Source organism: Felis catus, chromosome F1 (genome assembly GCF_018350175.1).
Source record: "Felis catus isolate Fca126 chromosome F1, F.catus_Fca126_mat1.0, whole genome shotgun sequence".
Classification (NCBI taxonomy): domain Eukaryota; kingdom Metazoa; phylum Chordata; class Mammalia; order Carnivora; family Felidae; genus Felis; species Felis catus.
Genome location: NC_058384.1, coordinates 20,658,593 through 20,683,128, shown reverse-complemented (window position 1 = coordinate 20,683,128; position 24,536 = coordinate 20,658,593). Strand labels below are relative to the sequence as shown.

The window sequence follows — 24,536 nt, the reverse complement described above, 5'->3', positions numbered from 1 at the left end:
AGAAAACCGCTTTTTCTTTCTATTTCTGATTTTGGTGAATATGTATAAATTACAGCCAAATGCTCATTTTGTGATCTTTTGTCTTGTTATATTTTCAACAAATAGACTTTTCTCATACTTAGGAGACCATGCTATTTGCTCATTCTTCATGACTCCATATTATACAGTTCTTTTCCACCTTGGAACTTTCAGTATACATATATGCCAGCAGCTAAAATACTATGTATGTACTGAATTCAAATGAATTTTTAATGGTTGAACTTAGTGTCAATTCCTTTCTCTTTTTATGTCTTTCAGAAGCCTTGCACCGCCCCTATGGTTGTGATGTTGAACCCCAGGCACTGAATGAAGCCATCAGGTGGAGCTCCAAGGAGAACTTACTTGGAGCCACTGAGAGTGACCCTAATCTCTTTGTTGCACTTTATGATTTTGTGGCGAGTGGTGATAATACACTCAGCATCACTAAAGGTGAGCTTCTGTGTAACATCTCCTCACTCTTCAGTTTTCATTAGTGCTTAAGAAATAAAGGGGTCTGTTCTAGATTCTGCCTCTGACTAAAATTAGCTGATTTAGGCCCAGATATTTTTGGTTCACTGGCTTGTTTGTTTATTTGTTTAAGCCTGTATATGGGATAATGTCACTTTGTCTACTTTATAGGGTTTATTAAGGAGAAGCGGAGATAAGGTACTTTAGAAAAAGCACCATGTAGGGGCGCCTGGGTGGCTCAGTCGGTTAAGCATCCGACTTCGGCTCAGGTCATGATCTCACGGTTTGTGGGTTCGAGCCCCGCGTCGGGCTCTGTGCTGACAGGTCAGAGCCTGCAGCCTGCTTCAGATTTTGTCTCTGGCTCTCTCTGCCCCTCCTCCACTTGTGCTCTGTCTCTCTGTCTCTAAAATAAACAAACATTAAAAAAGAAAGAAAGAAAGAAAAAGCACCATGTGGTATATACATAAACTTATCTCATTCTCAGAATTCAGTTCTATATGTAGTATGCAGCATTCGTCTTAGGTGGCACTAGGTTTACTATACATCTCTTCTGTTTGAACTGTGGCTAAGATGAGTCATGTTGCCAGAGCCTGGTGCTACTCAAAGTGTTGTCCGTGGGCTGACTGCTTACCTGAGAATAGTTCATTACCAGTCCACATTGTTAAGATTAAGAACTTGGTCCCGATATGTAAGCCAACTATGTCACTAAGTATACTACATATTATTTAGTTCAGCTGACATTTTCTGGTTTTGGAGCAAGACTTTCCTTCCTTTCCCCTTCCCCTTCCCCTTCCCCTTCCCCTTCCCCTTCCCCTTCCCCTTCCCCTTCCCCTTCCCCTTCCCCTTCCCCTTCCCCTTCCCCTTCCCTTTCCCCTTCCCCTTCCCCTTCCCCTTCCCCTTCCCCTTTCCTTTCCATGTTTATTTTATTTTTGAAAGAGAGACAGAGTGCAAGCAAGGGAGGGGCATAGAGAGAGGAAGACACAGAATCTGAAGCAGGCTCCAGGCTCCGAGCTGTCAGCACAGAGCCCGACCTGAGATCGAACCCACGAACTGTGAGATCATGGCCTGAGCCGAATTCGGACGCTTAACCTACTGAGCCACCTAGGTGCAAAGCAATACTTTGAACAAGAAGGAAGTAGTCCAGTGATTCACATTCCAGCACAAGTGTCATATCTTATTGTGGACCAGCTTTGAGTAGCACTGGCCTAGACAAATCTCTCATTTGTGTTTATATGGGCTAGTGAAAGGAATAGTAGGAAGGATTTCTATTACAGTAATACTCTCAAGAGAATAGTCATTTATTTTAGTAGAAAGTTTATAAAAGGGAGCGCTAAGAACATGACTAAGTAAAATCATTCATTATTAGTTTTTTGAATGAGGACAGAAAATATGGACCTTCTATGAGAAAGAGAGGTGCCTGGGACTCAGTGGGTAGAGCATGTGACTTTTAATTTTGGAGTTGTGAGTGAGCCCCACGTTGGGTGTAGAGATTACTTTAAAAAATAAAAAATAATAAAAATACAAAAAAATTACAAAAAAGTAAAAAAAAGAAGCATGGGACGTTCTTATTGTGTACATGAATTAGATTACTAATCTACCTAAGCTTGTTCTTCTGAATTTATGAAAGCCTCCTACTGGGAAAAAATATATTTCAGGATAATTTTTTTTTAATGTTTATTTATTATTGAGAGAGAGCATGAGCAAGGGAGGGGCAGAGAGAGAGGGAAACACAGAATCTGAAGCAGGCTCCAGGCTCTGAGCTGTCAGCACAGGCTCAAACCCACGAACCACGAGATCATGACCAGAGCCAAAGTCAGACACTTAATTGAGCTACCCAGATGCCCCAAGGATAATTTTTAACTTAAATGAAACTAATTTAAATGATAATTTGCCAGACATACAGTTTTTATTTGTAAGGTTGATAATAAAATTTTAAATGGGAGTGAATAAACCAGATTAAGGCAGACCTCCACTCAGGGAATGTTACCTTTTTATAAAACTTTTACATGCATCAGTTTTTTAAATCCAGCCAGATTAACCAAAAGCAAAAGAAACCCTTAACTCAAACCTGGGGTATAGATGTGTCCCTGAGTGGGTGTGAGGGCACATTTATCTGTGCCAGGAGGCTTTAGAGGCATAGAAAAAGTAAAGCGGGTGATCTAGTGTCAAGTTACTTGAAGACTTTAGGTAGTTTTGGGGAAGGGATGGCGATAATATTTCTGTGTGTATGAGGTTTATGCATGGGGGGGAAACTTTTACATGAACTTTTAGGATAAAACAAAGGATTTCAAAGAATTTTATACTGTGCAGTAGTCTCTTCGGGCTACAACACACTTTTTTTTTTTACCTTTATGGATACTTCAGTGGAGAAGTTGGTGAAGCAGTGACTCAGAACATTCTTTCTAGATAGACTTTTCATGTGAGGTTTTTCTAAGATAGTTCAGTCACCAAGGAAACATCGATAAAGAAAGTCTGTTGACTCCTCAATTACCAGTTATGGCAATCGCTAGAGTGCAGCTCAGGGGGTGGGATTCTTGTTATCTCATGGCAAACAGGGATTTCTCATGAAGCCCATGAGAAGCCAGATTTTTCTATCAGGTTCTTATTAATATAAAATGATGTCATGCTAAAGCTATTTTATATTTTAAAGGAGAAGAAAATACATTTTAAAAATAATGACAATTTATTGTAGTTCCTCCTTTGAATATTGTTTTTTGCTTGAAATAAAAAAACAGTTCTCCCAGCATTCCTCTGTCAGTAGAGCTCATGTTTACATCCCCACTAGTCCTATCGTCAATTTCCCTGGTGCTCAAAACTTCCAGAGTAGAAAATTCCCCTCCTAACTTCTAAAAGAGAGGAAAATAGACAAAAACAGGGTTTTTGACTGTATCCTGCTAATGATGACCCACCGTTAGCAGTTATTTGTAAGGAAGCAACAGTAATATACTAGTTCTTTACGTTTCTAGTTCTTGTGGTACAATAGAGAACAGCTATAGAGGAACAAGTTCTATTTAGCTTTTCTAGGAGCACTGAGGTTTTTTTACCTGCAGATATGGTTGGTGAGTATTTATCTGTGCATTCCCACCACCACACCACATGCTCCTATCTACTCATGTGTACATATGTATATTTTATAAGTACATACTCCTGTTTTTGTCATTGAATGTCACATCCAGGTCAAAGATGAGATCATAGGAGCTAATAAAGTTATCCTATGGTAGACGTTTCTGTGGGCTGCTGAAAATGTTCAGTGACTGCCAGAATAATGATTTTTGAGTGTTTCCTCAGTGGCCTTTGCCTGATCACTAGTGGGCCATGTGCATGATCTCTCTTTCACCTTTCCTGTTTTGTCTGAGCTGTAAGTTTAGGGGCAAAATGTATATTAGGGAGTTTAAAGCTGGGGTTCACAACTTTAATAGAGAAATTAAGGACATTGATGTTGACAGCAAAGACATTCTGAGTAACTTGTCTTGGGTTCTGGCTTCAGTGGCGGCTTCCTTTCCCACACACTAATTTTAGAGGAATGAGTAGGACTGACTCATCTTCATAAGGAATGGGAGGGAAGTTGGGAAACTATAACTGGTAAAACTTGAGTCCTAGAAAAGATTGTGCTTTGGGAGTCCTAACCGCCCGCCTGCCCCCCAAGCAGTTTTTTTTTTTTCTGAAAACAGAAAGCTCTGTGGTTTGTGCTTCTATTTTGTTTTGTTGTTTTTTGTTTCTTACGTAGATGGTCTTGCTGCTTTGGTGCCAACTGAAATTTCAAAGTGACTTTGTATTTCACATTTCTCATCCCTAATCCTTGATTGTTGTTAACATTGAACCATATATAAGATACATTCCTTGACAAATTGTTTTGAGAAAAATGAACTTTTCTTTGAAGGGTGAGACTGTGTCATTTTCCAGAATAACCTGTCTTTTTAAAATTCAAGTATAGTTGACACACGATACTGCATTACTTCCAGGTGTGCAACACTGTGATTTGCTCTATTTGTTGTGCTGTGCTCACCACAAGTGTAGCTACCATCTGTCACCACACAACTCTATTACGATGCCACGGACTGTATTCTCTGTGCTGTACCATCTATCCCTGTGACTTGTTTATTCTCTGTAGGGAAGCCTGTATCTCCCACTCCCCTTCACCCATTTTGCACAATGCCCCACCCTCTCCCCTCTGGCAGTCAGCGGTGTATTCTCTGTGTTTATGGATTGGGAACCTTTCTGTGTTTGTATGCCACCATACTATACCACACGTGGAGTTTCCTAATGGCATTTTTTTAGTTGGTGTAAAAACCTTTAGTAAATACCAGAAGGTTATTTCTAACTGTGCTGCTTGTCTTTAAGCCACAAGCTAAAGAGATCAATCAGGATATGATGAGCAGCCAAGTTTGTTTTCATTACTTTTTTTAAATGTTGGCGTAAAATTTCCTGATTGATTTTTCACAGAGTTCAGAGTTTGATAATAGACTGCTGATATTTGAAGTTAAGTTCTCTTCTCTTCTCTTCTCTTCTCTTCTCTTCTCTTCTCTTCTCTTCTCTTCTCTTCTCTGATGATGTCATGGCCAGGTGAAAAGCTACGAGTCCTTGGTTACAACCAGAATGGTGAGTGGAGTGAAGTTCGCTCTAAGAATGGCCAAGGTTGGGTGCCAAGCAACTACATCACCCCAGTGAACAGCTTGGAAAAACACTCCTGGTACCATGGGCCCGTGTCGCGCAGCGCTGCGGAGTACCTGCTCAGCAGTCTGATCAATGGCAGCTTCCTGGTGCGGGAGAGTGAGAGCAGCCCTGGGCAGCTGTCCATCTCGCTCAGGTACGAGGGCCGTGTGTATCACTACAGGATCAACACCACCACAGACGGCAAGGTAAGACTGGCCGGTACCACCTTGGGCGTGGATGGGCTGTTCTTTAGAAAAAACACTCAGAATGACTAAAAAATAAGCTTTTATGACTCATATGAAATAAAATAATCACTGATGTGAATTTGGGCTGTTTGGCACATTAGAGCTTACACATAAGAATATGGTAATGGAAATGAAAAACACTATTATATCAATAGTTTAATGAGAGATTTGAAGGTGAATGGAAGAAACTGCTATTTAAGTTAGCTGTTCTAATCACCACCAGTGTACGGATATATACATATACGTCCAGTGTGTTGTACAGAATTGCTAGATTAGGCCTTCTGTCTTTGAAAATTGTAATAATCTCTGCCACAAAGTTCACAAAGTAAGAATCTGGGCTTCTGAGACGGAGACTGAGTATGAATGTGTGTTGATAGAAATAGGTCAGTCATTGAGCAGAGTGCACGTTGGGAAGACCAGTCGTTTCAGGGTGGCTGTCTTAGGAGTGGAACTGTTTTACTTCATAAACTGTGAGGCCTGCCTTTGTGTCAGTTCTGCTGAACAGTAAATTTATATGGAGTCATTCGTTCTGCTCTTTCCCTCTGTGTGATATGCAGAGTAGGGGAAAGCCCAGGCTTTGGAGCAGGCAGACCTGGTTTGGTGCGTAACTCCAGCATGTCTATTTACTAACTTTGTGACCTTACATAAGCCTGTTTCTCATTGCACTTTATTGGGTCATCGTGAGGATTAAATGAAATAATTTCCTTAAAACATAATGGCTGTTACAAAGTAGGAAATAATGATTAATTCTCTTTTATATCACCGCACAGACCTACTGTCTCTTGATGAAACCAAATAGAACCAGATGAGTGGTAATGTGGGAGAGACCTAGCAGCTTTGCTTCTGGTTTACAGAAATGAGTGCATGTGTTGTAGACATAGGAGACATAGAAGACATAGACATGTACAAGAATGTTCACAGTTGCATTATTTATAATAGCCCCAAGCTAGAAACACTTGTCTAACAACAGAATGAATTAGTAAATTGTGGCATATTCATAAAACAGAATTTCATACAACAAAAAAATGTACTGCTGTGCACACTCTCAAGAAAATCTGTGGGCCCACCAGTTGCCTATTTTTGTAAATAAAATTGTATTGAAATACAGACACACCCATTTGTTTATATGTTGTCTGTGGCTGCTTTCTCCTTGTTATGGCAGCTTTTAATAGTTGTGACAGAGGCATTATGGCCATAAGCCTGAAATATTTGCTCTCTGGCCCTCTGCAGAAAAGTTTGTTGACCTATGTCGTAGCTGAGTGCCACACATGGAAAACTGAGTGAAAGGGATTAGTGACTGTCAGGGATGGGCGTGAGGGGGTGGGAGTGTTGTGGAGTCAGAAAGTGGTGATGGTTGGACAACTTTGGGAATATATTAAAACCACTGAATTGTGTCCTTGAAAACGGTGGATTTTATGGTATGCAAATTATATCACAATAAAGAAAAGTTGAGTGAAAGAAAGCAGACACAATAATACCTGTTGTATGATTCCGTTTGTGTAAGTTCAGAAGCAGACAGAGCTAATCTAAGGTGTTCTAGAAGTCAGCAGAATGGTTATCTTCGAAGGGGTGAATAGCTTATTTGGGAGGGTGCTGGTAGTGTTACAATTCTTGGTGTGGGAGAGGTTTACATGGGTGAGTTCACCTTGTAAAAATCATCAATTCTGCGTATACTGTGTATTATTCTATATACACCAAAAGTTTCATTTAAAAAAAAAACTATAAACAAGCTCCTTTGGAAGATAGGGCTTGAAGACTACTCATCTTTTATACTTTTATTATTAAAAATTAACTACTGTTTTGTTAACCACTCTGAAATAAAATTGTGGCCCTTTTTTTTAACTTATTTTTTTTTTTATTTTTATTTTATTTTTATTTTTTTTTGAGAGGGAGAGAGAGACAGACACGGAGCGCAAGTGGGGGAGGGGCAGAAAGAGAGGGAGACACAGAATCCGAAGCAGGCTCCAGGCTCTGAGCTGTCAGCACAGAGCCCAGCGTGGGGCTCTAACTCAGGAACTGTGAGATCATGACCTGAGCTGAAGTTGGTCACTTAACCAACTGAGCCACGCAGTTGCCCCTATTGTGGCCCTTTTTTAGTGGCCTGGATACTCAAAAACATATCCTTATTAAGTAAAAATTATGAGATACTTAAATACTCTCTCCCTACCAAAAAAATTGAACTCTGTGGTTCTCAAGTTAGGTGCTGTGCAAGATTCTGATGTGGTATTTCATAACCTTTTACAGGAGGCCAAGTTTCCTCTTGCCTCCTTTAATCAGAGCATCTCTGCTGCTAACATATTTGGGTTTCACAGTCTTGTTGCTTAAAACTACTTGAAGACCAATGATCTTGATGATTCAGAAAGATACGTTGGAAGCTTTTCCCCCAAAACTAGAGCTTATTTAGGAAGCCTAGGAAGAATGGTTTAAGGAGGATTAAATTGAAGTTCTGTTTCTCCTTACCATCATCATTTAATTTACCTCAATAAGATAGCCTCCTGTCTTTATATCTTTAGACCAGTGAAATAATGGGCTTTGAAAACAATTTTTCTGACCCTTTTCAAGTTGATAGAGCTTTTCTCCTGCCTTTCTCCTCAGGTGTATGTAACTGCCGAGAGCCGCTTTAGCACCCTGGCGGAGCTGGTTCATCATCACTCCACAGTGGCGGATGGGCTGGTGACAACATTACATTACCCAGCGCCCAAGTGCAATAAGCCAACAGTCTATGGCGTGTCCCCCATCCATGACAAATGGGAAATGGAACGAACAGATATTACCATGAAGCACAAACTTGGGGGTGGGCAGTATGGAGAAGTTTATGTCGGCGTCTGGAAGAAATATAGCCTTACGGTTGCTGTGAAAACATTGAAGGTGGGTTGCTAAGAATTACAGTTTCCAGGCATTTTTACATTTGTGCTGAATGACTTGGAAATATGAGCATGCCCTTCTTCAGCTTTGGAGCACTTTCCACCCACCGATGCCAAGCACATCAGCAAATCGATGATTAACTTTAGTGCCATTGCTGACAACGCACGGGCAGATTATTCACTGCAACACAGCGAAACCCACATGTGGGGAAGGTTTGTCTCTGGAGGCTGTTGATGTAAGTCTTAGTGAAAGGTTAGGAGCAAATTATAAGTTATAAAGGCGAGACAGCTGTTTTGCTTCCTGAGAAGGACCCCTGCTGGACGGAATTGTTGGTGCAGTGTGCAAGAATCATGGGCTCTCTCGTCTGTCCTTCAGCTTTCTGCCTCATGCTCCTCCCATCTCTATGAGATTAAATCCTTTTTTCTTGTTCCTAATAGTCCCAGAAATCTTCCTCATGCTGCTGTCTTCTTTAAGCATCCTAGTAACCAGTTGCACAGTCGTCACTCATTCCGTTCTCTGACGGTTCTCCTGTTTGCCTCCATAGCTCTGGCATATCACTTATAAGGGCTGCTCTGGCTATGAGTAGTAATCCATTCTGGTTAGCAAGCATTTATTAAGCCTACTGTGAGTGTGAGACAATATGCATGGCTTTGCACATGTGCATTGCTCCTTAAGGAATGTGTCAGGAAGACAGATGTGTAAACAGCTAACCCTTCTGTCTCCTGTTTCAAAGGCTGAGATGTGTAAGGAAGTAAACTGAGAACTGAGTTACCATCCAGGTCTGCCATGTTTCCCTTGTGATGGGATATGGGATATGATATTCCGTTGCTTGCCCTGCTGATTTTCACTTTTGTTTCAAATACTGGATACATTTTAGGGGCATTTTTGTTTCTTAATTGGATGTGTCTGGAGCCTTTTCTTAGGTTCTGATAAAATTTCTTTAATATGCTAAAATATTCAAAAGTATTTTTGAAAGAAGTTTTTTAAAGCTGTAGGTTTAGGATTGTGAGTTGACTCAAATGATTAAAATGGGGGTTTGTCCCTCTTCTGTTTTTTTGATTTGTTTTCTTCTCCTCCCCCCTCCCCCCCCCCTTTTCCAGGAAGATACCATGGAGGTGGAAGAGTTCCTGAAAGAAGCTGCAGTGATGAAGGAGATCAAGCACCCTAATCTGGTACAGCTATTAGGTGAGGGAGCTTCTGAGCCATGGGTTTCCTTAGTGATGCTCGTCTCCCAACCCCATTGTCTCCACATACTCCTTTTGAATCACCATGGCAGAAGCTCCAAGTGCAAATCTACTTCAGTAAATAGTTGTCATTTTACTCAACAGACTGTGTTTAAAAATTGCCCAGCGGGGGGCCTGGGTGGCTCAGTTGGTTAAGCGTACCACTTTGGCTTGGGCCATGATCCCGCGGTTCGTGGGTTTGAGCCCCATGTCGGGCTCTGTGCTGACAGCTCAGAGCCTGGAGCAGCCTGCTTTGGATTCAGTATCTCCCTCTCTCACTGACCCTTGCCCACTCACACTCTGTCCTTCTGTCTCTCAAAAATAAACATTTTTAAAAAACAAAAATTTGCCCTGGAACAGGGTGCTGGCCGACTCAGTAGAGCATCTGACTCTTGATCTTGGGGTTGTGAGTTTGAGGTCCATGTTTGGTATAGAGATTACATACATACATACATTAATTTAAAAAAATTTTTTAATTGCCCAGGAGAGAGTGGCCTAGATTGATTACAATATATAAAACTGCCCAGCTTGTGGTAATTGCCCCAGATTCAAGTTCAGAACCACTCAAAATGATGCCAAACCAAACATTGTCACAAAATATTTTTACAAGGTAGAGACATTAAATGAAAAGCTGTTGAAAAGAAGCAAATTAAAAATTGTGACCATACTCATCAGTTTACTTTGCTAAGCAGAATGTGCTATGCTGTGATAGAATGGCTATTCAGGTCACAAAGAAATTGTTGCCTGAACTCTTTGCCCGTTTTGAAGGAGGGCCAGTTTCTTTGGGTGTTCATGTTAAGACAAACCGTCCCAAAGGAAATAGCTTCTTGTTGATTCTTTTTTTTTTCTTAAATATATATATATGGGGGCGCCTGGGTGGCTCAGTCGGTTGGGCGTCCGACTTCAGCTCAGGTCACGATCTCGCGGTCCGTGAGTTTGAGCCCCACGTCGGGCTCTGGGCTGATGGCTCAGAGCCTGGAGCCTGCTTCCGATTCTGTGTCTCCCTCTCTCTCTGCCCCTCCCCCGTTCATGCTCTGTCTCTCTCTGTCTCAAAAATAAATAAACGTTAAAAAAAATTTTTTAATAAAAAATATATATATGTATTTTATTTATTTTACTTTATTATACTTATTTATATTAATTAATTAATTAATTAATTAATTTAGAGGGAGAGTGGGGAGAGAGAGAGAATCCCAGGCAGGCTCCGTGCTGTCAGCACAGAGCCTGATGTGACACTCGAACTCATGAAACCGTGGGATCATGACCTGAGCCAAAACCGACAGTCAGACGCTTAACCAACTGAGCCATGCAGGTGCCTCAGCTTCTTGTTGATTCTTTGTAAGGAATCTACCCTGGGTCAGTGAAATCCTTGACTATGGAAGCAGTCTTTTTTTTTTTTTTTTTTTAATTTTTTTTTTTTTTAACGTTTATTTATTTTTGAGATAGAGAGACAGAGCATGAATGGGGGAGGGTCAGAGAGAGGGAGACACAGAATCTGAAACAGGCTCCAGGCTCTGAGCTGTCAGCACAGAGCCCGACGCGGGGCTCGAACTCACGGACCGTGAGATCATGACCTGAGCCGAAGTCGGCCGCCCAACCGACTGAGCCACCCAGGCGCCCCAAGCAGTCTTTTTACAAAGCTTTATACAGGCTGAGCTCACACAGTTTTCAACATATACACAATTGCTGTTACTTTCAGATAAACATTGTTAGTGTGCAGGTGAGGCTCAGAATCTGGGGCACATACAGAACTCCAGAAATTTTGGTCTTCCAGACCCCTTATGGAATTAATGTAAGTAACTCTGCTTTTGCCCAAACAGGCAAATGCTCAAATGCATGTGGATTTCCAGAGAATGATGTAGTGGAAGCTGAGACTCCCTTCTCAACCAGCAGCTTATCTTTGCTGTGTTACTTTCAGAGAATGTGGTGGCAAGAAGGGAAAAGATTACTGCTGAACTAGACTTTAAAATTTGCCAACTATTCTTGACGAAGTGGTGTGGAATTTTTGAATCCATACTAATAAAACAAGCTCTGTTCTTGAACTATCAGGTGTGTGTACTTTGGAGCCACCGTTTTACATCGTGACTGAGTACATGCCCTACGGCAACTTGCTTGATTATCTCCGAGAGTGCAACCGAGACGAAGTGACTGCAGTCGTACTGCTCTATATGGCCACTCAGATCTCTTCTGCAATGGAGTATTTAGAGAAGAAGAATTTCATCCATAGGTGTGTAAAGCCCAATCATTGCTATTTCTAACCGTGAAGCTACCTTGCTTGATGTGCAAATGAAGAGAAGAATGTGAGGACCTTCCTGGAATTTCCAGATGACCCAAGGAAGCAATTTTCTCTTTCACAGGACCCACCCACTATAATATCATTTCCATCTTATAAACCTACTGTATTCTGGCTAAAGTATTAATGAGGAGCCTTTGCCGTTCTCAAAACAGAATGCTCTTTATTTTGCCCAGGATTATATCCAAGAGCCTTTTGCTCCATCTAATGGCTTAATTTTAAAAAAAGCTTTCCGTCTCCGTTAAGAACTTAAAGCCTTGTAGAAAAGCATCTTTGCTCACCTCTGAAACCTAGCCCAGTGTACTTACAAATAGGAACCCATTTTCTGAAGTCTGCTTTCTTCTAGTATCACATAACTGCCTCTTGATGACTACTCTCCAAGTGGTGGATAATTAGCGGCTTTCTACCATGTTAGCAGCTATCATAAAATACTACCATATCTGTCAGCACAGACTTATCAACTCTGCTTGTAGCACAAAGAACTAAGAATAGAGTATGTGTTCGTGACCATTTTCCTCACTGTCTGAGTGGAATCACATTAGGGTTCTCTTTCCCACAGAGATCTTGCAGCCCGTAACTGCCTAGTGGGAGAAAACCATGTGGTAAAAGTGGCTGACTTTGGCTTAAGTAGACTGATGACTGGAGACACCTACACTGCTCATGCGGGAGCCAAATTTCCTATTAAATGGACAGCACCAGAGAGTCTTGCCTACAATACCTTCTCAATTAAATCTGACGTTTGGGGTAAGGTTTGGAAGGGACTTTTTCTGTGTCTTTTTTTTTTTTTTTTTTTTTTTTTTAGGTTTATTTTGAGAGAGAGATGTTGCATGCAGGGGTGGGGCGGAAAGAGAGGGAGAGACAGAATACTAAGCAGACTCCACACTGACAGCACAGAGGCTGACACAGGACTTGAACTCCCAAACCGGGAGATCATGCATGACCTCAGCCGAAATCAAGAGCCGGAAGCTTAAACGACTGAGCCTACCAGGCTCCCCTGTCATTTTATTTTTTTATAAATGTTCTTTAATTCTTCAGAATTTCTCTTTTATGTGACCAGTAAACTCTGCCTTACCCCCATCCTTTATCAGTCATTCAGCAAGCATTTATTAAATCTCTACTGTCTGCCAGGCATTGTGCTAGGTACTTAGCATAGAAAGAAGGGTAGAGAAAGGGGTTCGAGCCCCACATTGGGTGTGGAGCCTACTTAAATTAAATAAATTTTTAAAAAGTGTAAAGAAGAAAGTGAAAAAAAAAAGTCCTTTCAAAGAGCTCACAGTCTAGATCTTGGACTGCATTGGATTTTACTGATCCTTTCTCTGTAAAGTTTCCTGTTTTCCTTATTAGATTTTATTGCTTATTTCCAGAGTATCATGCCGCAGAGTCGCCTTCTCTTTTCAAGGAAGCGTGATGGAATTGCATCTAGAATTTGCTCTTGTAACTCATCTTGTTTCTGTTCCACTGAAAAGAATTCTGATTTAGTGGATGCTCAGTGGACTGAACAAGTCTAGAAATTTGGGTTGTAGGCCAGCAGAAATAGTTGTCACTTTTTATCTGCAACCGAGACGAAGTGACTTTTTATCAGGAATCTCAAACTCAGAAATAACCTGTGACCCAGTCCAGCAGTTTTTTTTTTTCTAGCGTAATTTTTTTTCTGATTTTAAATGAATCCATTTTTATTTTACTCCCCTAATATTAGCTGATCTAAAAACTGAAACTCATTAAATAGATCATAAATTGTTCTAAGACTAGTTCAGTTATGACCTAGGCTTTTTATGATCATAATTTATTCTCCCTCACTGCAGTAAAGGAGATCTAAATAAAAGTCTTGAGGTTATACCTGAAGCATTCTTGTGGCAAATATCTTAGAAGGACAAATTCAGCTGTAAGAATCAGAATGCTAGAAGAATTAGAAGAGTATACTAATGTAACAGTGTGAATGTCATGCAGAATTTGAAAGAGAAGTTACCTGATGGTACATAATAAATAACAAATCAGAGAAGAAACATGCAGCTTTTTATTTCTTTTATCCCTTATGCAGCTTTTGGGGTACTGCTGTGGGAAATTGCTACATATGGAATGTCACCATATCCAGGTATTGACCTGTCTCAGGTCTATGATCTACTGGAAAAAGGATATCGAATGGAACAACCTGAAGGATGCCCCCCTAAGGTTTATGAACTTATGAGAGCATGTGAGTGGTTTTCTTTTTTTTTTTTTTTTTTTAATTTTTAAAGGTTAAGGCAGTGATTTTAAAGGTTAAGGCAGTGATTCTTAGTGATACTAAGAAATAGTTTTCCTCTCAGTATTGTTAGAGTGACCAACCTCATGGCATATAAAGAGTTGGTCATTTATCAGCTAGTTGGCATATATGACAAACCATTGAGGTTTTGTTTTTTTTTTAAGAGAATTTATCTATCTATCTATCTATCTATCTATCTATCTATCTATCTTGGAGGGAGGGAGGGAGGGAGCGTGGGAGGAGGGGCAGAGAAGAGAGATAGAATACCAAGCAGGCTCTGTGCTCAGTGCAGAGCCCAATCAATGTGGGGCTCGATATCACAACCCTGAGATCGTGACCTGATCCGAAATCAAGAGTCAGATGCTTAACCAACTCAGCCACCCAGAAGGCCCAACCATTGTGTCTTTTTTTTTTTTAATTTTTATTTAATTTATTTTTTAAATTAACATCCAGGTTAGTTAGCATATAGTGCAACAATGATTTCAGGAATAGATTCCTTAATGCCCCTTCCCCATTTAGCCCATCCCCCCTCCCACAACCCCTCCAGTAACCCTGTTTGTTCTCCCTATTTGAGAGTCTCTTAGGTTTTTGTCCCCTCCCTGTTTTTACATTATTTTTGTTTCCTTTCCCTTATGTTCATCTGTTTTGTCTCTTAAAGTCCTCATATGAGTGAAGTCCTATGATTTTTGTCTTTCTCTGACTAATTTCACTTAGCATACTACCGTCCAGTTCCATCCACATAGTCGCAAATGGCAAGATTCCATTCTTTTTGATTGCCGAGTAATACTCCATTGTGTATATATATATATATATATATATATATATATATATATATATATACACCACATCCATTCATCCGTCATTGGACTTTTGGGCTCTTTCCATACTTTGACTATTGTCGATAGTGCTGCTATAAACATTGGGGTGCATGTGCCCCTTCAAAACAGCACACCTGTATCCCTTGGATAAACACCTAGTAGTGCAATTGCTGAGTCGTAGGGTAGTTCTATTTTTAATTTTTTGAGGAGCTCCATACTGTTTTCCTAGAGTGGCTGCACCAGTTTGCATTTCCACCAATCATTGTGTCTTAATTGGAATCCTGAGAATAGTTTTCCATGGCCCACTTGCATATTTAATAGGATAATAAGCACTTGGGTTTGGAGATTAGATAGAGGAAGGCTGCTTTCAACTAGATAAAAACGATTCCTAAAGACTGGAGAATACCTGAAAGTAACCTCTGATGAGTAAACAGAAGCCTCTGACTTCCTACAGATGAGAGAGCTGGAAGGTGAGTAATGAATTGCATTTGTGTTTAAGCATAAGTCTTGTTATTTTCCTTACTGTCCTGTTTTTGTCAAAGTGGACTCTAAGTTCCTCCTTTCTGATGGCCTATTATATTTGTGAATATGGATAGCTGATTTTAAGGTTAGAATGAGTTTGAAGACAGGTTTTACTTTTTTCATTTTTCCAGTAGAAGAAAACTTTCCATTTTAGAAACCATCTCCCCACCGCTCTTTATCCCTGTAGTAGAAAGGACAGAAGCCAAGGCTACATGGAAGGACCAGCCCTAGGATGTGGGCTCACTACACCTGTGAACATGCTATGCCTCTGCTGTTTCCATGATGCACAGCACTCCCTCTCAGGTGTGCCACTGGATGGTTAATTTATAAAGAGCTTTCACTAGTTCCTTCTTTTGTTACATAGGCTGGAAGTGGAGCCCTGCCGACAGGCCGTCTTTTGCTGAAACACATCAGGCTTTTGAAACCATGTTCCATGACTCCAGCATTTCTGAAGGTGAGAATCTGGTGATTCACTGTTGGTGGCCAGTCATGGGTGGTGGTAGGGGTGGTAATAACATTAAAAATTATAGACTCCTGCAGTTTGGGACTCCATTTCAGGATACTGAATTAATTCGTGGCCTCTGTTATTCTTGTTTTGCTTTCTTTAAATGTGTTTTTATGTCTCTAGCTCATTTTTAATATTGAAATTTGGGGGCATCTGGGTGGCTCACTTGGTTAAGTGTCCGAGTCTTGATTTCGTCTCAGGTAGGTTATGGTCTTGTGGCTCGTGAGTTCAAGCCCTACATTCTCTCTCTCTACCTCTCTCTGTCTCTGCTTTTGCTCTCCCTCTCTCTCTGTCTCTCTCAAAATAAATAAACAAACAAAAAAACCTCCCAATATCCAGAAAGTTATTTTCTGGGAGTAGATCTTAAGGAAATAAATAAGAGTATGAATAAAGATTTAGCTACAAGGATGTATAGTTTATAATATTGAAAAATTAAGAACAATTTAAAAATCCAGTGGGCTGTTAATTACTATATGCTTATAATTGAATGTTTAAAATGACATTTTTAAATATGTTGACATGGAGAATACTTTAAAATGAGCATGTTAAGCTATGAACAGAGCCCTTTTCTTATCTGAAAAACAAGTGTATGGGTACATACATACATACATACATACAGGCAGTTTCCTGCTTTGGTATTACAGTGCTTCTAAAATTACATGCAAGAGTCAAACAGTAAACACTTGTTATATAGTGAAGCTATTCCTAGAGAGCTAAAAACATAGAATTCTTAGTTATGTGTTCTTACTAGGTTTTTCAGTATAGCTCCAGAATTTCGTACATTTTTCAGATTTTTCCTTTCCTTCATAATTGAACATAGAGCTCACTACTGAAGTTCAGGTTTCAAAATATTAGAAGAGGAAATCAGGCAAGTTGAATTTTGTCTTCTTCCATTAGTGAGTTATCATTTCAGATAAAATCAAAGGGAAAAGTAAATACTGAGGTTGAAAGCAAAGTATTTTCATCCTACTCCTTTGTAAGCTGAAGCTTGTGCACATACATCACAGAGCATACAGGCAGCCCTTTGGGCCACACTGAGCAGCTCCTTGGCCAGCTCTCTCCTTCCTCTGTGTGCTTTCCTTCATGTGGAGTTGAAGTGGTAGAAGTCATAGGCTCTATTTCTTTGGTGCTTTTGTGTCGCCTTCTAATTTCTGTTGCATCCTTAGTTACATAGTTCTGTTTCCTTTGAAAATGTTATATCCTTATGGAAAATCAACCATTATCAATTTTTGAAGCTAACTGCAGTTGAGAGTTGCTAAACCAGAAATTTAAGATTCTTTTAATCCACATTTTATTAATCATAGCATTTAATCTGTGGCTAGCATATACTGAAGACACAGAGCTAAGACACAGTTCCTACCTTAAAAAGTTGTATTCATTAGTTAGTTGTGAGTGGAGGAAACCTAACTCAAACTTTCTTAAGCAGTAAAGGGAGGATTTATTGGCTCAAACCATGGGAAAGGAGGTAGCATTCAGAGTCAGTAGAAGCCACAGAATCAAGTAGCTTCAGGACTTCCTCCTTCTCACAGCCTCTCCCACGCAGTATCACTTTACTTTTGCTTCTAGGTTGATCTCATCCTCAGAATCTTCCAATAGGTATGGGACACAGTTGCTAGCCTCCTCGAGGTCATATCTTCACAGCTAAGGTCTGTCTCCCAGCTGCAGGCAGCAGCGTAAGAAAAGTCTCGCTGGCATGACTTGGGTTATATGCCGTGTGCCCCTTCTTGTGGGGGAGTTGATTTTTTAAATAGTTACACCAAAATGTTATTAAAAAAAAAAATCCCAATATTTCACAGTTTAATCAGTCCTGCTTGCTTCATTTTTGTTAAGGGGTGAATAGTAAAGTATGTCTTTGCCCCAGCAGAAGCCCCAAAAACGCATAGCCACGTTGAATGAGCCGAGGCTTACTGATACAGTGAATGCTTTTTCAGGAGCCTCATTTGTTTTATGAATGAAATGCAGCATGACATGAAATGTGTCCACCCTCCTTCTTGGTGCAAGGTGCAATGTAAAAACTAAGTGCAGAAATCTGCTTTATTAAGCCTCTGAACAAGCACTCAGTAAACAAGGATATCCAAAATATGAAAGCATATGAATCCATGCTTACCATCATTACTCATCATCAGGGAAGTCCGGAATAGAACAGTAAGATGCCACTACATACCTACACCAGAATGGCCAAAATCAAAAACAGAAAGCCTGATAATATCAAACTTTGGCAAGCATGCAGAGTAATCAGAACTTTGATACAAGGCTAGTGGGGGTATAGATTGCTACAGCCATTTTGGGAGAGAGTTTGAGAGGACCCAGCAAAGCTGAATTGATGTGCGCCCTGTAACCCACCGGTCCTGCTCCTAGGTATACACCCAGCAGATGTACATACAATTCTGAAGCAAAAGACATGTAGCAGGGTGTCGGTAGCAGCATACTCGTTTCCGGCTCCAAACTGGAAACAACCTAGATATCCACCAGAAGAAGGATGGGTTAATTTGGTATGCTCACACTTGAGAGAGGGAGCCTCTGCTACATGCAACAGCATGGAGGAATCAGCCGTCACAATGTTGAGCAAAAGAAGGCAGACGTAAAAGTACATGCTCTGTGATTCCATTTGTGTATTTTAGTGCTCTTTTCTCCAGCTTCTTCCTCCGTTGTATACCTTTTCTGAAACAAAAACCTCCTTTTCTGTGTCATGAAATTGTTTTTGATCAGTCCCCTTGTCTTCCTCACAGAGGTAGCTGAGGAGCTTGGGAGGGCTGCCTCCTCCTCGTCTGTTGTTCCATACCTGCCCCGACTGCCTATACTTCCTTCTAAGACCCGAACGCTGAAGAAACAGGTGGAGAACAAGGAGAATATCGAAGGGACACAGGATGCCACAGAAAATTCTGCCTCTAGTTCAGCACCAGGTATGGATCCCTAGGCAGGTAGAATTAAACTGCCTTGTTTCAAGAACCTTGGGGTATGATGCCTTATTTCCGTTTTCCTGTCCATGTTCCCTGAGGAGAGAATGGCTGGCGTCTGCTTTAGCTCCTGCTCTGGTCCGGGGCTCTGCAGTGCCGGCGTTGTTAGTCCTCATCTTGCCGTCCGCCATACAGCTCTGCCTCCCCCTCCGTTTTCTCAGCTCTCAAATTCCGGACCATTACCGTCTGTGTAGTTCTGGCAAAAACTGCTTCCCTGAGCCTGATAGTTGAGGCCAGGGTGTGCTATAGCATTTAGAGAAAAGACGAATGCCGAGGTAGAAAGTAGGTTATTGCTTCCTATTTATTTCCCATGTTGTATTGGGAACACTCAGCAATGTGAAACGGTAACGTATTTATTAGTTTCCTCTGAGTCCTGCTAATACCTGATTTCTAATAGATGTCGACAGAACTCTTGCAATTAAATTAAACCTTAGTATTTCAAGTGTAATGGAGTCACTTTTTGTCTTTCACGTTAGTGATTGGCCATTTCTCTTCAGGGTTCGTTAGAGGTGCACAGGCCCCCAGTGGGTCCCCAGCACTGCCTCGAAAACAAAGAGACAAGTCACCCAGCAGCCTCTTGGAAGATGCCAAAGAGACATGCTTCACCAGGGATAGGAAGGGAGGCTTCTTCAGCTCCTTCATGAAAAAGAGAAATGCTCCCACACCCCCTAAACGCAGCAGCTCCTTCCGAGAAATGGAGAATCAACCCCACAAGAAATATGAACTCACGGGTAACTTCTCATCTGTTGCTTCTCTACAGCATGCTGATGGGTTCTCTTTCACTCCTGCCCAGCAAGAGGCGAATCTGGTGCCACCCAAGTGCTATGGGGGGAGCTTTGCACAGAGGAACCTGTGTAATGACGATGGCGGTGGGGGCGGGGGCAGCGGCACTGCTGGGGGTGGGTGGTCTGGCATCACAGGCTTCTTTACACCACGCTTAATCAAAAAGACACTGGGCTTACGAGCGGGTAAACCCACAGCCAGTGATGACACTTCCAAGCCTTTTCCAAGGTCAAACTCTACATCTTCCATGTCCTCAGGGCTTCCAGAGCAGGATAGGATGGCAATGACCCTTCCCAGGAACTGCCAGAGGTCCAAACTCCAGCTGGAAAGGACAGTGTCCACCTCTTCTCAGCCAGAAGAGAATGTGGACAGGGCCAATGACATGCTTCCAAAAAAATCAGAGGAAGGTGCTGCTCCAAGCAGGGAGAGACCAAAAGCCAAACTTTTGCCTAGAGGAGCCACAGCTCTTCCTCTCAGAACCCCCTCTGGGGATCCAGCCATTACAGAGAAGGACTCTCCGGGGGTGGGGGTGGCTGGAGTGGCAGCTGCCCCAAAGAGCAAGGAGAGGAATGGCGGAGCGCGACTTGGCATGGCTGGAGTCCCAGAGGACGGCGAGCAGACAGGCTGGTCTTCCCCGGCCAAGGCTGCAGCAGCCCTCCCGACCACTCACAACCACAAAGTGCCAGTCCTCATATCACCCACTCTGAAGCACACTCCAGCTGACGTGCAGCTCATTGGCACAGACTCTCAGGGCAATAAATTCAAACTCTTATCTGAGCATCAGGTCACATCCTCTGGAGACAAGGACCGACCCCGACGGGTAAAACCAAAGTGTGCCCCACCCCCACCACCCGTGATGAGACTACTGCAGCATCCGTCCGTGTGCTCAGACCCCACGGAAGAGCCGACCGCCCCCGCTGCAGGACAGCCCACGTCAGAGACACCGGAAGGAGGGAAGAAGGCAGCTCCAGGGGCAGTGCCCGTCAGTGGGAAAGCTGGGAGGCCAGCGATGCCTCCGCCTCAAGTGCCTCTGCCCACCTCTTCCATCTCGCCGGCCAAAATGGCTAATGGCACAGCAGGTACTAAAGTGGCTCTGAGAAAAACCAAACAGGCGGCTGAGAAAATCTCAGCAGACAAAATCAGCAAGGAGGCCCTGCTGGAATGTGCCGACCTACTGTCCAGTGCAATCACGGAACCCGTGCCCAACAGCCAGCTGGTGGACACCGGACACCAGCTGCTCGACTACTGCTCAGGCTATGTGGACTGCATCCCCCAGACTCGCAACAAATTCGCCTTCCGAGAGGCTGTGAGCAAACTGGAACTCAGCCTGCAGGAGCTGCAGGTGTCTTCAGCAGCTGCTGGCGTGCCCGGGGCAAACCCTGTCCTTAATAACTTATTGTCATGTGTACAGGAGATCAGTGATGTGGTGCAGAGGTAGCCACTGTTAGCCTAGTGGGAAGGTGCTCACATTTCTGAGGGGAGAGGGAGAGGGGCTTGTTTTCCTGTGTTCTTGTTTTCAGAGAATGAAAGACTGATACTTGAGTGTGTTTATGTGAAGTACCTCAGATCTCTGAGTTCTCACGTTTACAGGTTCATCTCAAAAATAACAAAAAGCAGACACATAGGACAGGGAAGTCGGGCGGGGGCGGAGCAGCGGCAGACGGGAGTGGAAGCTGCGCTGGTGCGTCAGGGGACGCGTGCAGGTCCCACCACGAAGAAGCGAGTGACAGGCTGTTCCCGGCAAGGCCGCGGGACGGCGCCAACACGGTGGATTGGCTCTGGCTCTCGCTCTGCACCACACGGAGGGGAATGGACTTGGGGCCCCTGGAGGTACTAATGGCGATTCTGCTCCAGCTCACCTAATGAATCGGGTGGGACAGAAGAGAAAGTTGGGAATGTACCAAGAGAAGTTTCGCCGAGGCTGTTGGAAGCCGCTCTTTCCACAAGGTCACTGCTGGAGTAAGAGCTGCAGACCCGGGTGCTGGAGCCTGCTCCGGTCCTGTTTTCCATTGGTGCATTAGTCGGGGCAGGAAGAACAGATGCTAGGAAGTGGTCAGAGTGAGACCTCCTCCTCGTGGCTTCACACCAATGAGAAGTCACTTCTCCCAGTCCAGTATGTCACTTCCTCATGGACCACGGGTGGCTTTCTGCTTGTTGGCGTCTGTCTATCAACAGCAGGCATAGGGGGCTCCTCAGTGGTTTCTTCTCTGCTCTCTGCTGGGCGGGCCGTCTTCCTTCATCTCTGGCAGCATTCAGGGCATTAACCAGAGTTGGTTTTGAAAACAGCGGTCACCAGGTTCTCTTGGGAACCCTTTTCTGATACAGTGTCCCTGCACACCGACACCCCCGCCACGGGATTGAGCAGCTGTGTATTCCTTCTCCGGCTAAAATGCCAGGAGAGAGGTCTCTTCTTGGAATTCAACCGCCAGGGCCAGAGGTCTGTGACTGAATGGAGAGGTTGGCTTGGTCCCAGTGGCCGTTTCTCTGTACCTTTCTCCTTCCTTATCACCTTAGAGCCAGGCTAGGTAGAGAGCAGGAAGAAACAGTCTCTCACTCTCTGTGGATTTCTGGTGAATTACCCCAGATTGCTCTCACGTGCTTTTCTCCTTTCACATGCCCCCTCCCCCTCATTGTTGTGCTTGCTTATAAATATCATATTGGGACTATTCTTTGATATTTATTTTGTCATTTCACCTCTATTTGCAGAATGCATAATTGAAGGGGCAGGTCATTCCCAGGAAACACTGATTAAATCCTAAAAATCTAGTGACTTAACCCTCCAATATGTTTTGCCCTTGAAAAATAGGCCTGTTCCTTCCCTATTGAGTTATAATCATGGAAGCTAATAGGATCATATGGTACCGAACCTAATTGATTAGAGGTTAATATTCTTGATATCAGGTCTAATTTTAATTAACATTTCATTCTTGTTTTAGAGCTTTATGACCACCCCCCCCCCCCCACCCGCCCACGGAGAATAAATTTTTTTCCTCCTAAAGGAGTTATTAACCTAGGAAGATAGGAATTGAACACTGATGAACTGTGAGTTCTCTTCCTAGCTATGCGATCTGTCCACTGTCAGGCCACAGCCCCATCTCTTAATCTGTTAAGTGAAGGTAATGATACATCTTCTCAAGGGTGTTTTGCAAATAAGTATATAGCTATCCCCTGAGAGCCGCTTCAGTGCAGGGTCGTTACGGTGAATGGTCTTTGATTCTCTTTGCTCAGTGGCAGATAATGGAAATTTAGAACTGCTGAGAGTATGCTAACTGGGCTAGAATACTAAGGAGGAAAAACTATGTTTTGGACAGAGTTTGTCATCTTTGACCGAGGAGGAAGTTTAGTTTTCATTAGAAAGAAAAAAACTTTGATTTTTACTATGGCTGCTCCAAAGGAGGCCCAGGCCACGAGAAGGGTAAGGAGGGAGGAGACAGTCCTGGGCCTCCCTGGCTGGCTTGCGTGAGCCCCTTCTGTGTGTTACCTGCAGGTGCAGCGCAGGCAACTGGTGATCTGGCTCATCTTCTTGTAGTGGCTGGATGTGAAGACAGGGTTCCCTGTGGCCTGGATGGAGGCCCACGGTCCCCCCACCTTTTTCGTCGCCACTCCCCTTCATCGGTCATTTCCACACACTTGAAATTGTTTTAGCAGTTAGCCTTTTAAGGGTGGGGCAGGGAAAGCTAAAACTTTAGAATATTATGCTGCTTTTTAAGTTTATCCGTCATTGTGGGATGCAAGTTGAGGGATTAATTATGTAGTTGTTTTTTCAGGGGATTTTTATTTTATTTTATTTTTTTTTAAAGCAGGGGGTCTTTCCTTGAGAGCTCTGAAAATAAGCCTTGGAGGAACACTACTGAGTGTATGTAAGCTCCCCGGTTTCCTCACCGCAGAACAGTCTTGAGGGTGGGGACTGTGTCTTACTCAGGGGCAGCACCTGGCTCTGTCTTGCCTACGGTCGGTGCTCGACAAGTTCATGAAATGGATTGCTTTTTCCCAACACTGTCAGGAGTAGCATTAACTATTGTAGCACACCCCATCCACACGGTGCTTGAACTGTGTGACTTCAGGAGTTGTGGGCTCAGGGCTCAGGTTAAAGAGGCACTGTCAACTTACTATGAAAGTATAATTTAGATTTTGTTCCTCTTTCTAATTGAAAAGGACCAGGTTTTAAAAATAACCTTACATAAATTTAAAAGTTTCAGTTCACAGCAGAGAAAACTGCTTCTAGAAACTAAAAAACATTATCAAGTTTAAATGTAAAGCAGGGGAGCGAGAGCCCTTCTTCAAGGTGTTGAAAACTTTCTAAAGTGGTTATATATATGCATACTTTTGGGCTGTCACAGCTTGGATCCTTTCATGTACAGATAATATGATTTCAGCTTAGATTTCTTACATTAAAATGCAGTGTTTTGTGTAGAATACATCTTGATTGTGCTTTACGTGAAGTATTTTCTTAAAAGGCTTTGTGTAATATTAAAGTGTGTATATTTTCCTACAGACTTGCATTGTGAATTTCAGAGATCTAGCCTTAAAAAAGATTGGCCCTACGAAATTCATCCAGTGTTTTTCCAGATGACCGCTATACGTTGACGTCATTATAGTAAGACCCTTTCCCAGCTCGAATTATGGGGGTTAAATTAGATTTTTTCTTACAGTTCAATTGAAAATTGGCTAGTAAATAGTGCCCAGTTAATAAAACATGCTGACTGCTAAGGCACAGTCTGTGTTTATTTAACTAAAGTCATGGAGCTTTTGAGTTTTAAAGGATACAGTATAGATAGTGATTAAGAGTTGAGACTCTAAGCCAGTCTAGAAGGCAAGTCATTTAACCTTCCTGAGCCTTAGTTTCCACATTGGAAAACAGGGATAATAATAGTAACTACCTCAGGGTTGTTTGTAAGGATTAAATGAGATAATGTGTGTAAGATACTTAGCTTGAGTGCCTGGCAC

General features: G+C 42.4%; 1 protein-coding gene across 8 annotated transcripts in view; it reads left to right on the top strand.

Moving 5' to 3' along the window:
• ABL2 (ABL proto-oncogene 2, non-receptor tyrosine kinase) overlaps positions 1-24,299 on the top strand; it is a 108,712-nt gene extending 84,413 nt beyond the window's left edge. For 4 of the 8 annotated variants that reach the window (XM_045048877.1, XM_045048875.1, XM_045048878.1 and 1 more), the window contains 11 exons: positions 298-468; positions 5,050-5,345; positions 7,980-8,252; positions 9,350-9,434; positions 11,522-11,699; positions 12,325-12,509; positions 13,804-13,956; positions 15,709-15,798; positions 18,579-18,752; positions 19,304-19,537; positions 19,847-24,299. In XM_045048877.1, the coding sequence (XP_044904812.1) occupies positions 298-468; positions 5,050-5,345; positions 7,980-8,252; positions 9,350-9,434; positions 11,522-11,699; positions 12,325-12,509; positions 13,804-13,956; positions 15,709-15,798; positions 18,579-18,752; positions 19,304-19,537; positions 19,847-21,027 (3,020 nt within the window). In that variant the 3' untranslated portion in view covers positions 21,028-24,299. Of the gene's footprint in view, positions 1-297; positions 469-5,049; positions 5,346-7,979; positions 8,253-9,349; positions 9,435-11,521; positions 11,700-12,324; positions 12,510-13,803; positions 13,957-15,708; positions 15,799-18,578; positions 18,753-19,303 lie in introns of all 8 variants that reach the window. The other 4 variants (XM_045048873.1, XM_045048871.1, XM_045048874.1 and 1 more) reach the window with 1 other exon arrangement.
• Positions 24,300-24,536: the final 237 nt, after the last annotated feature.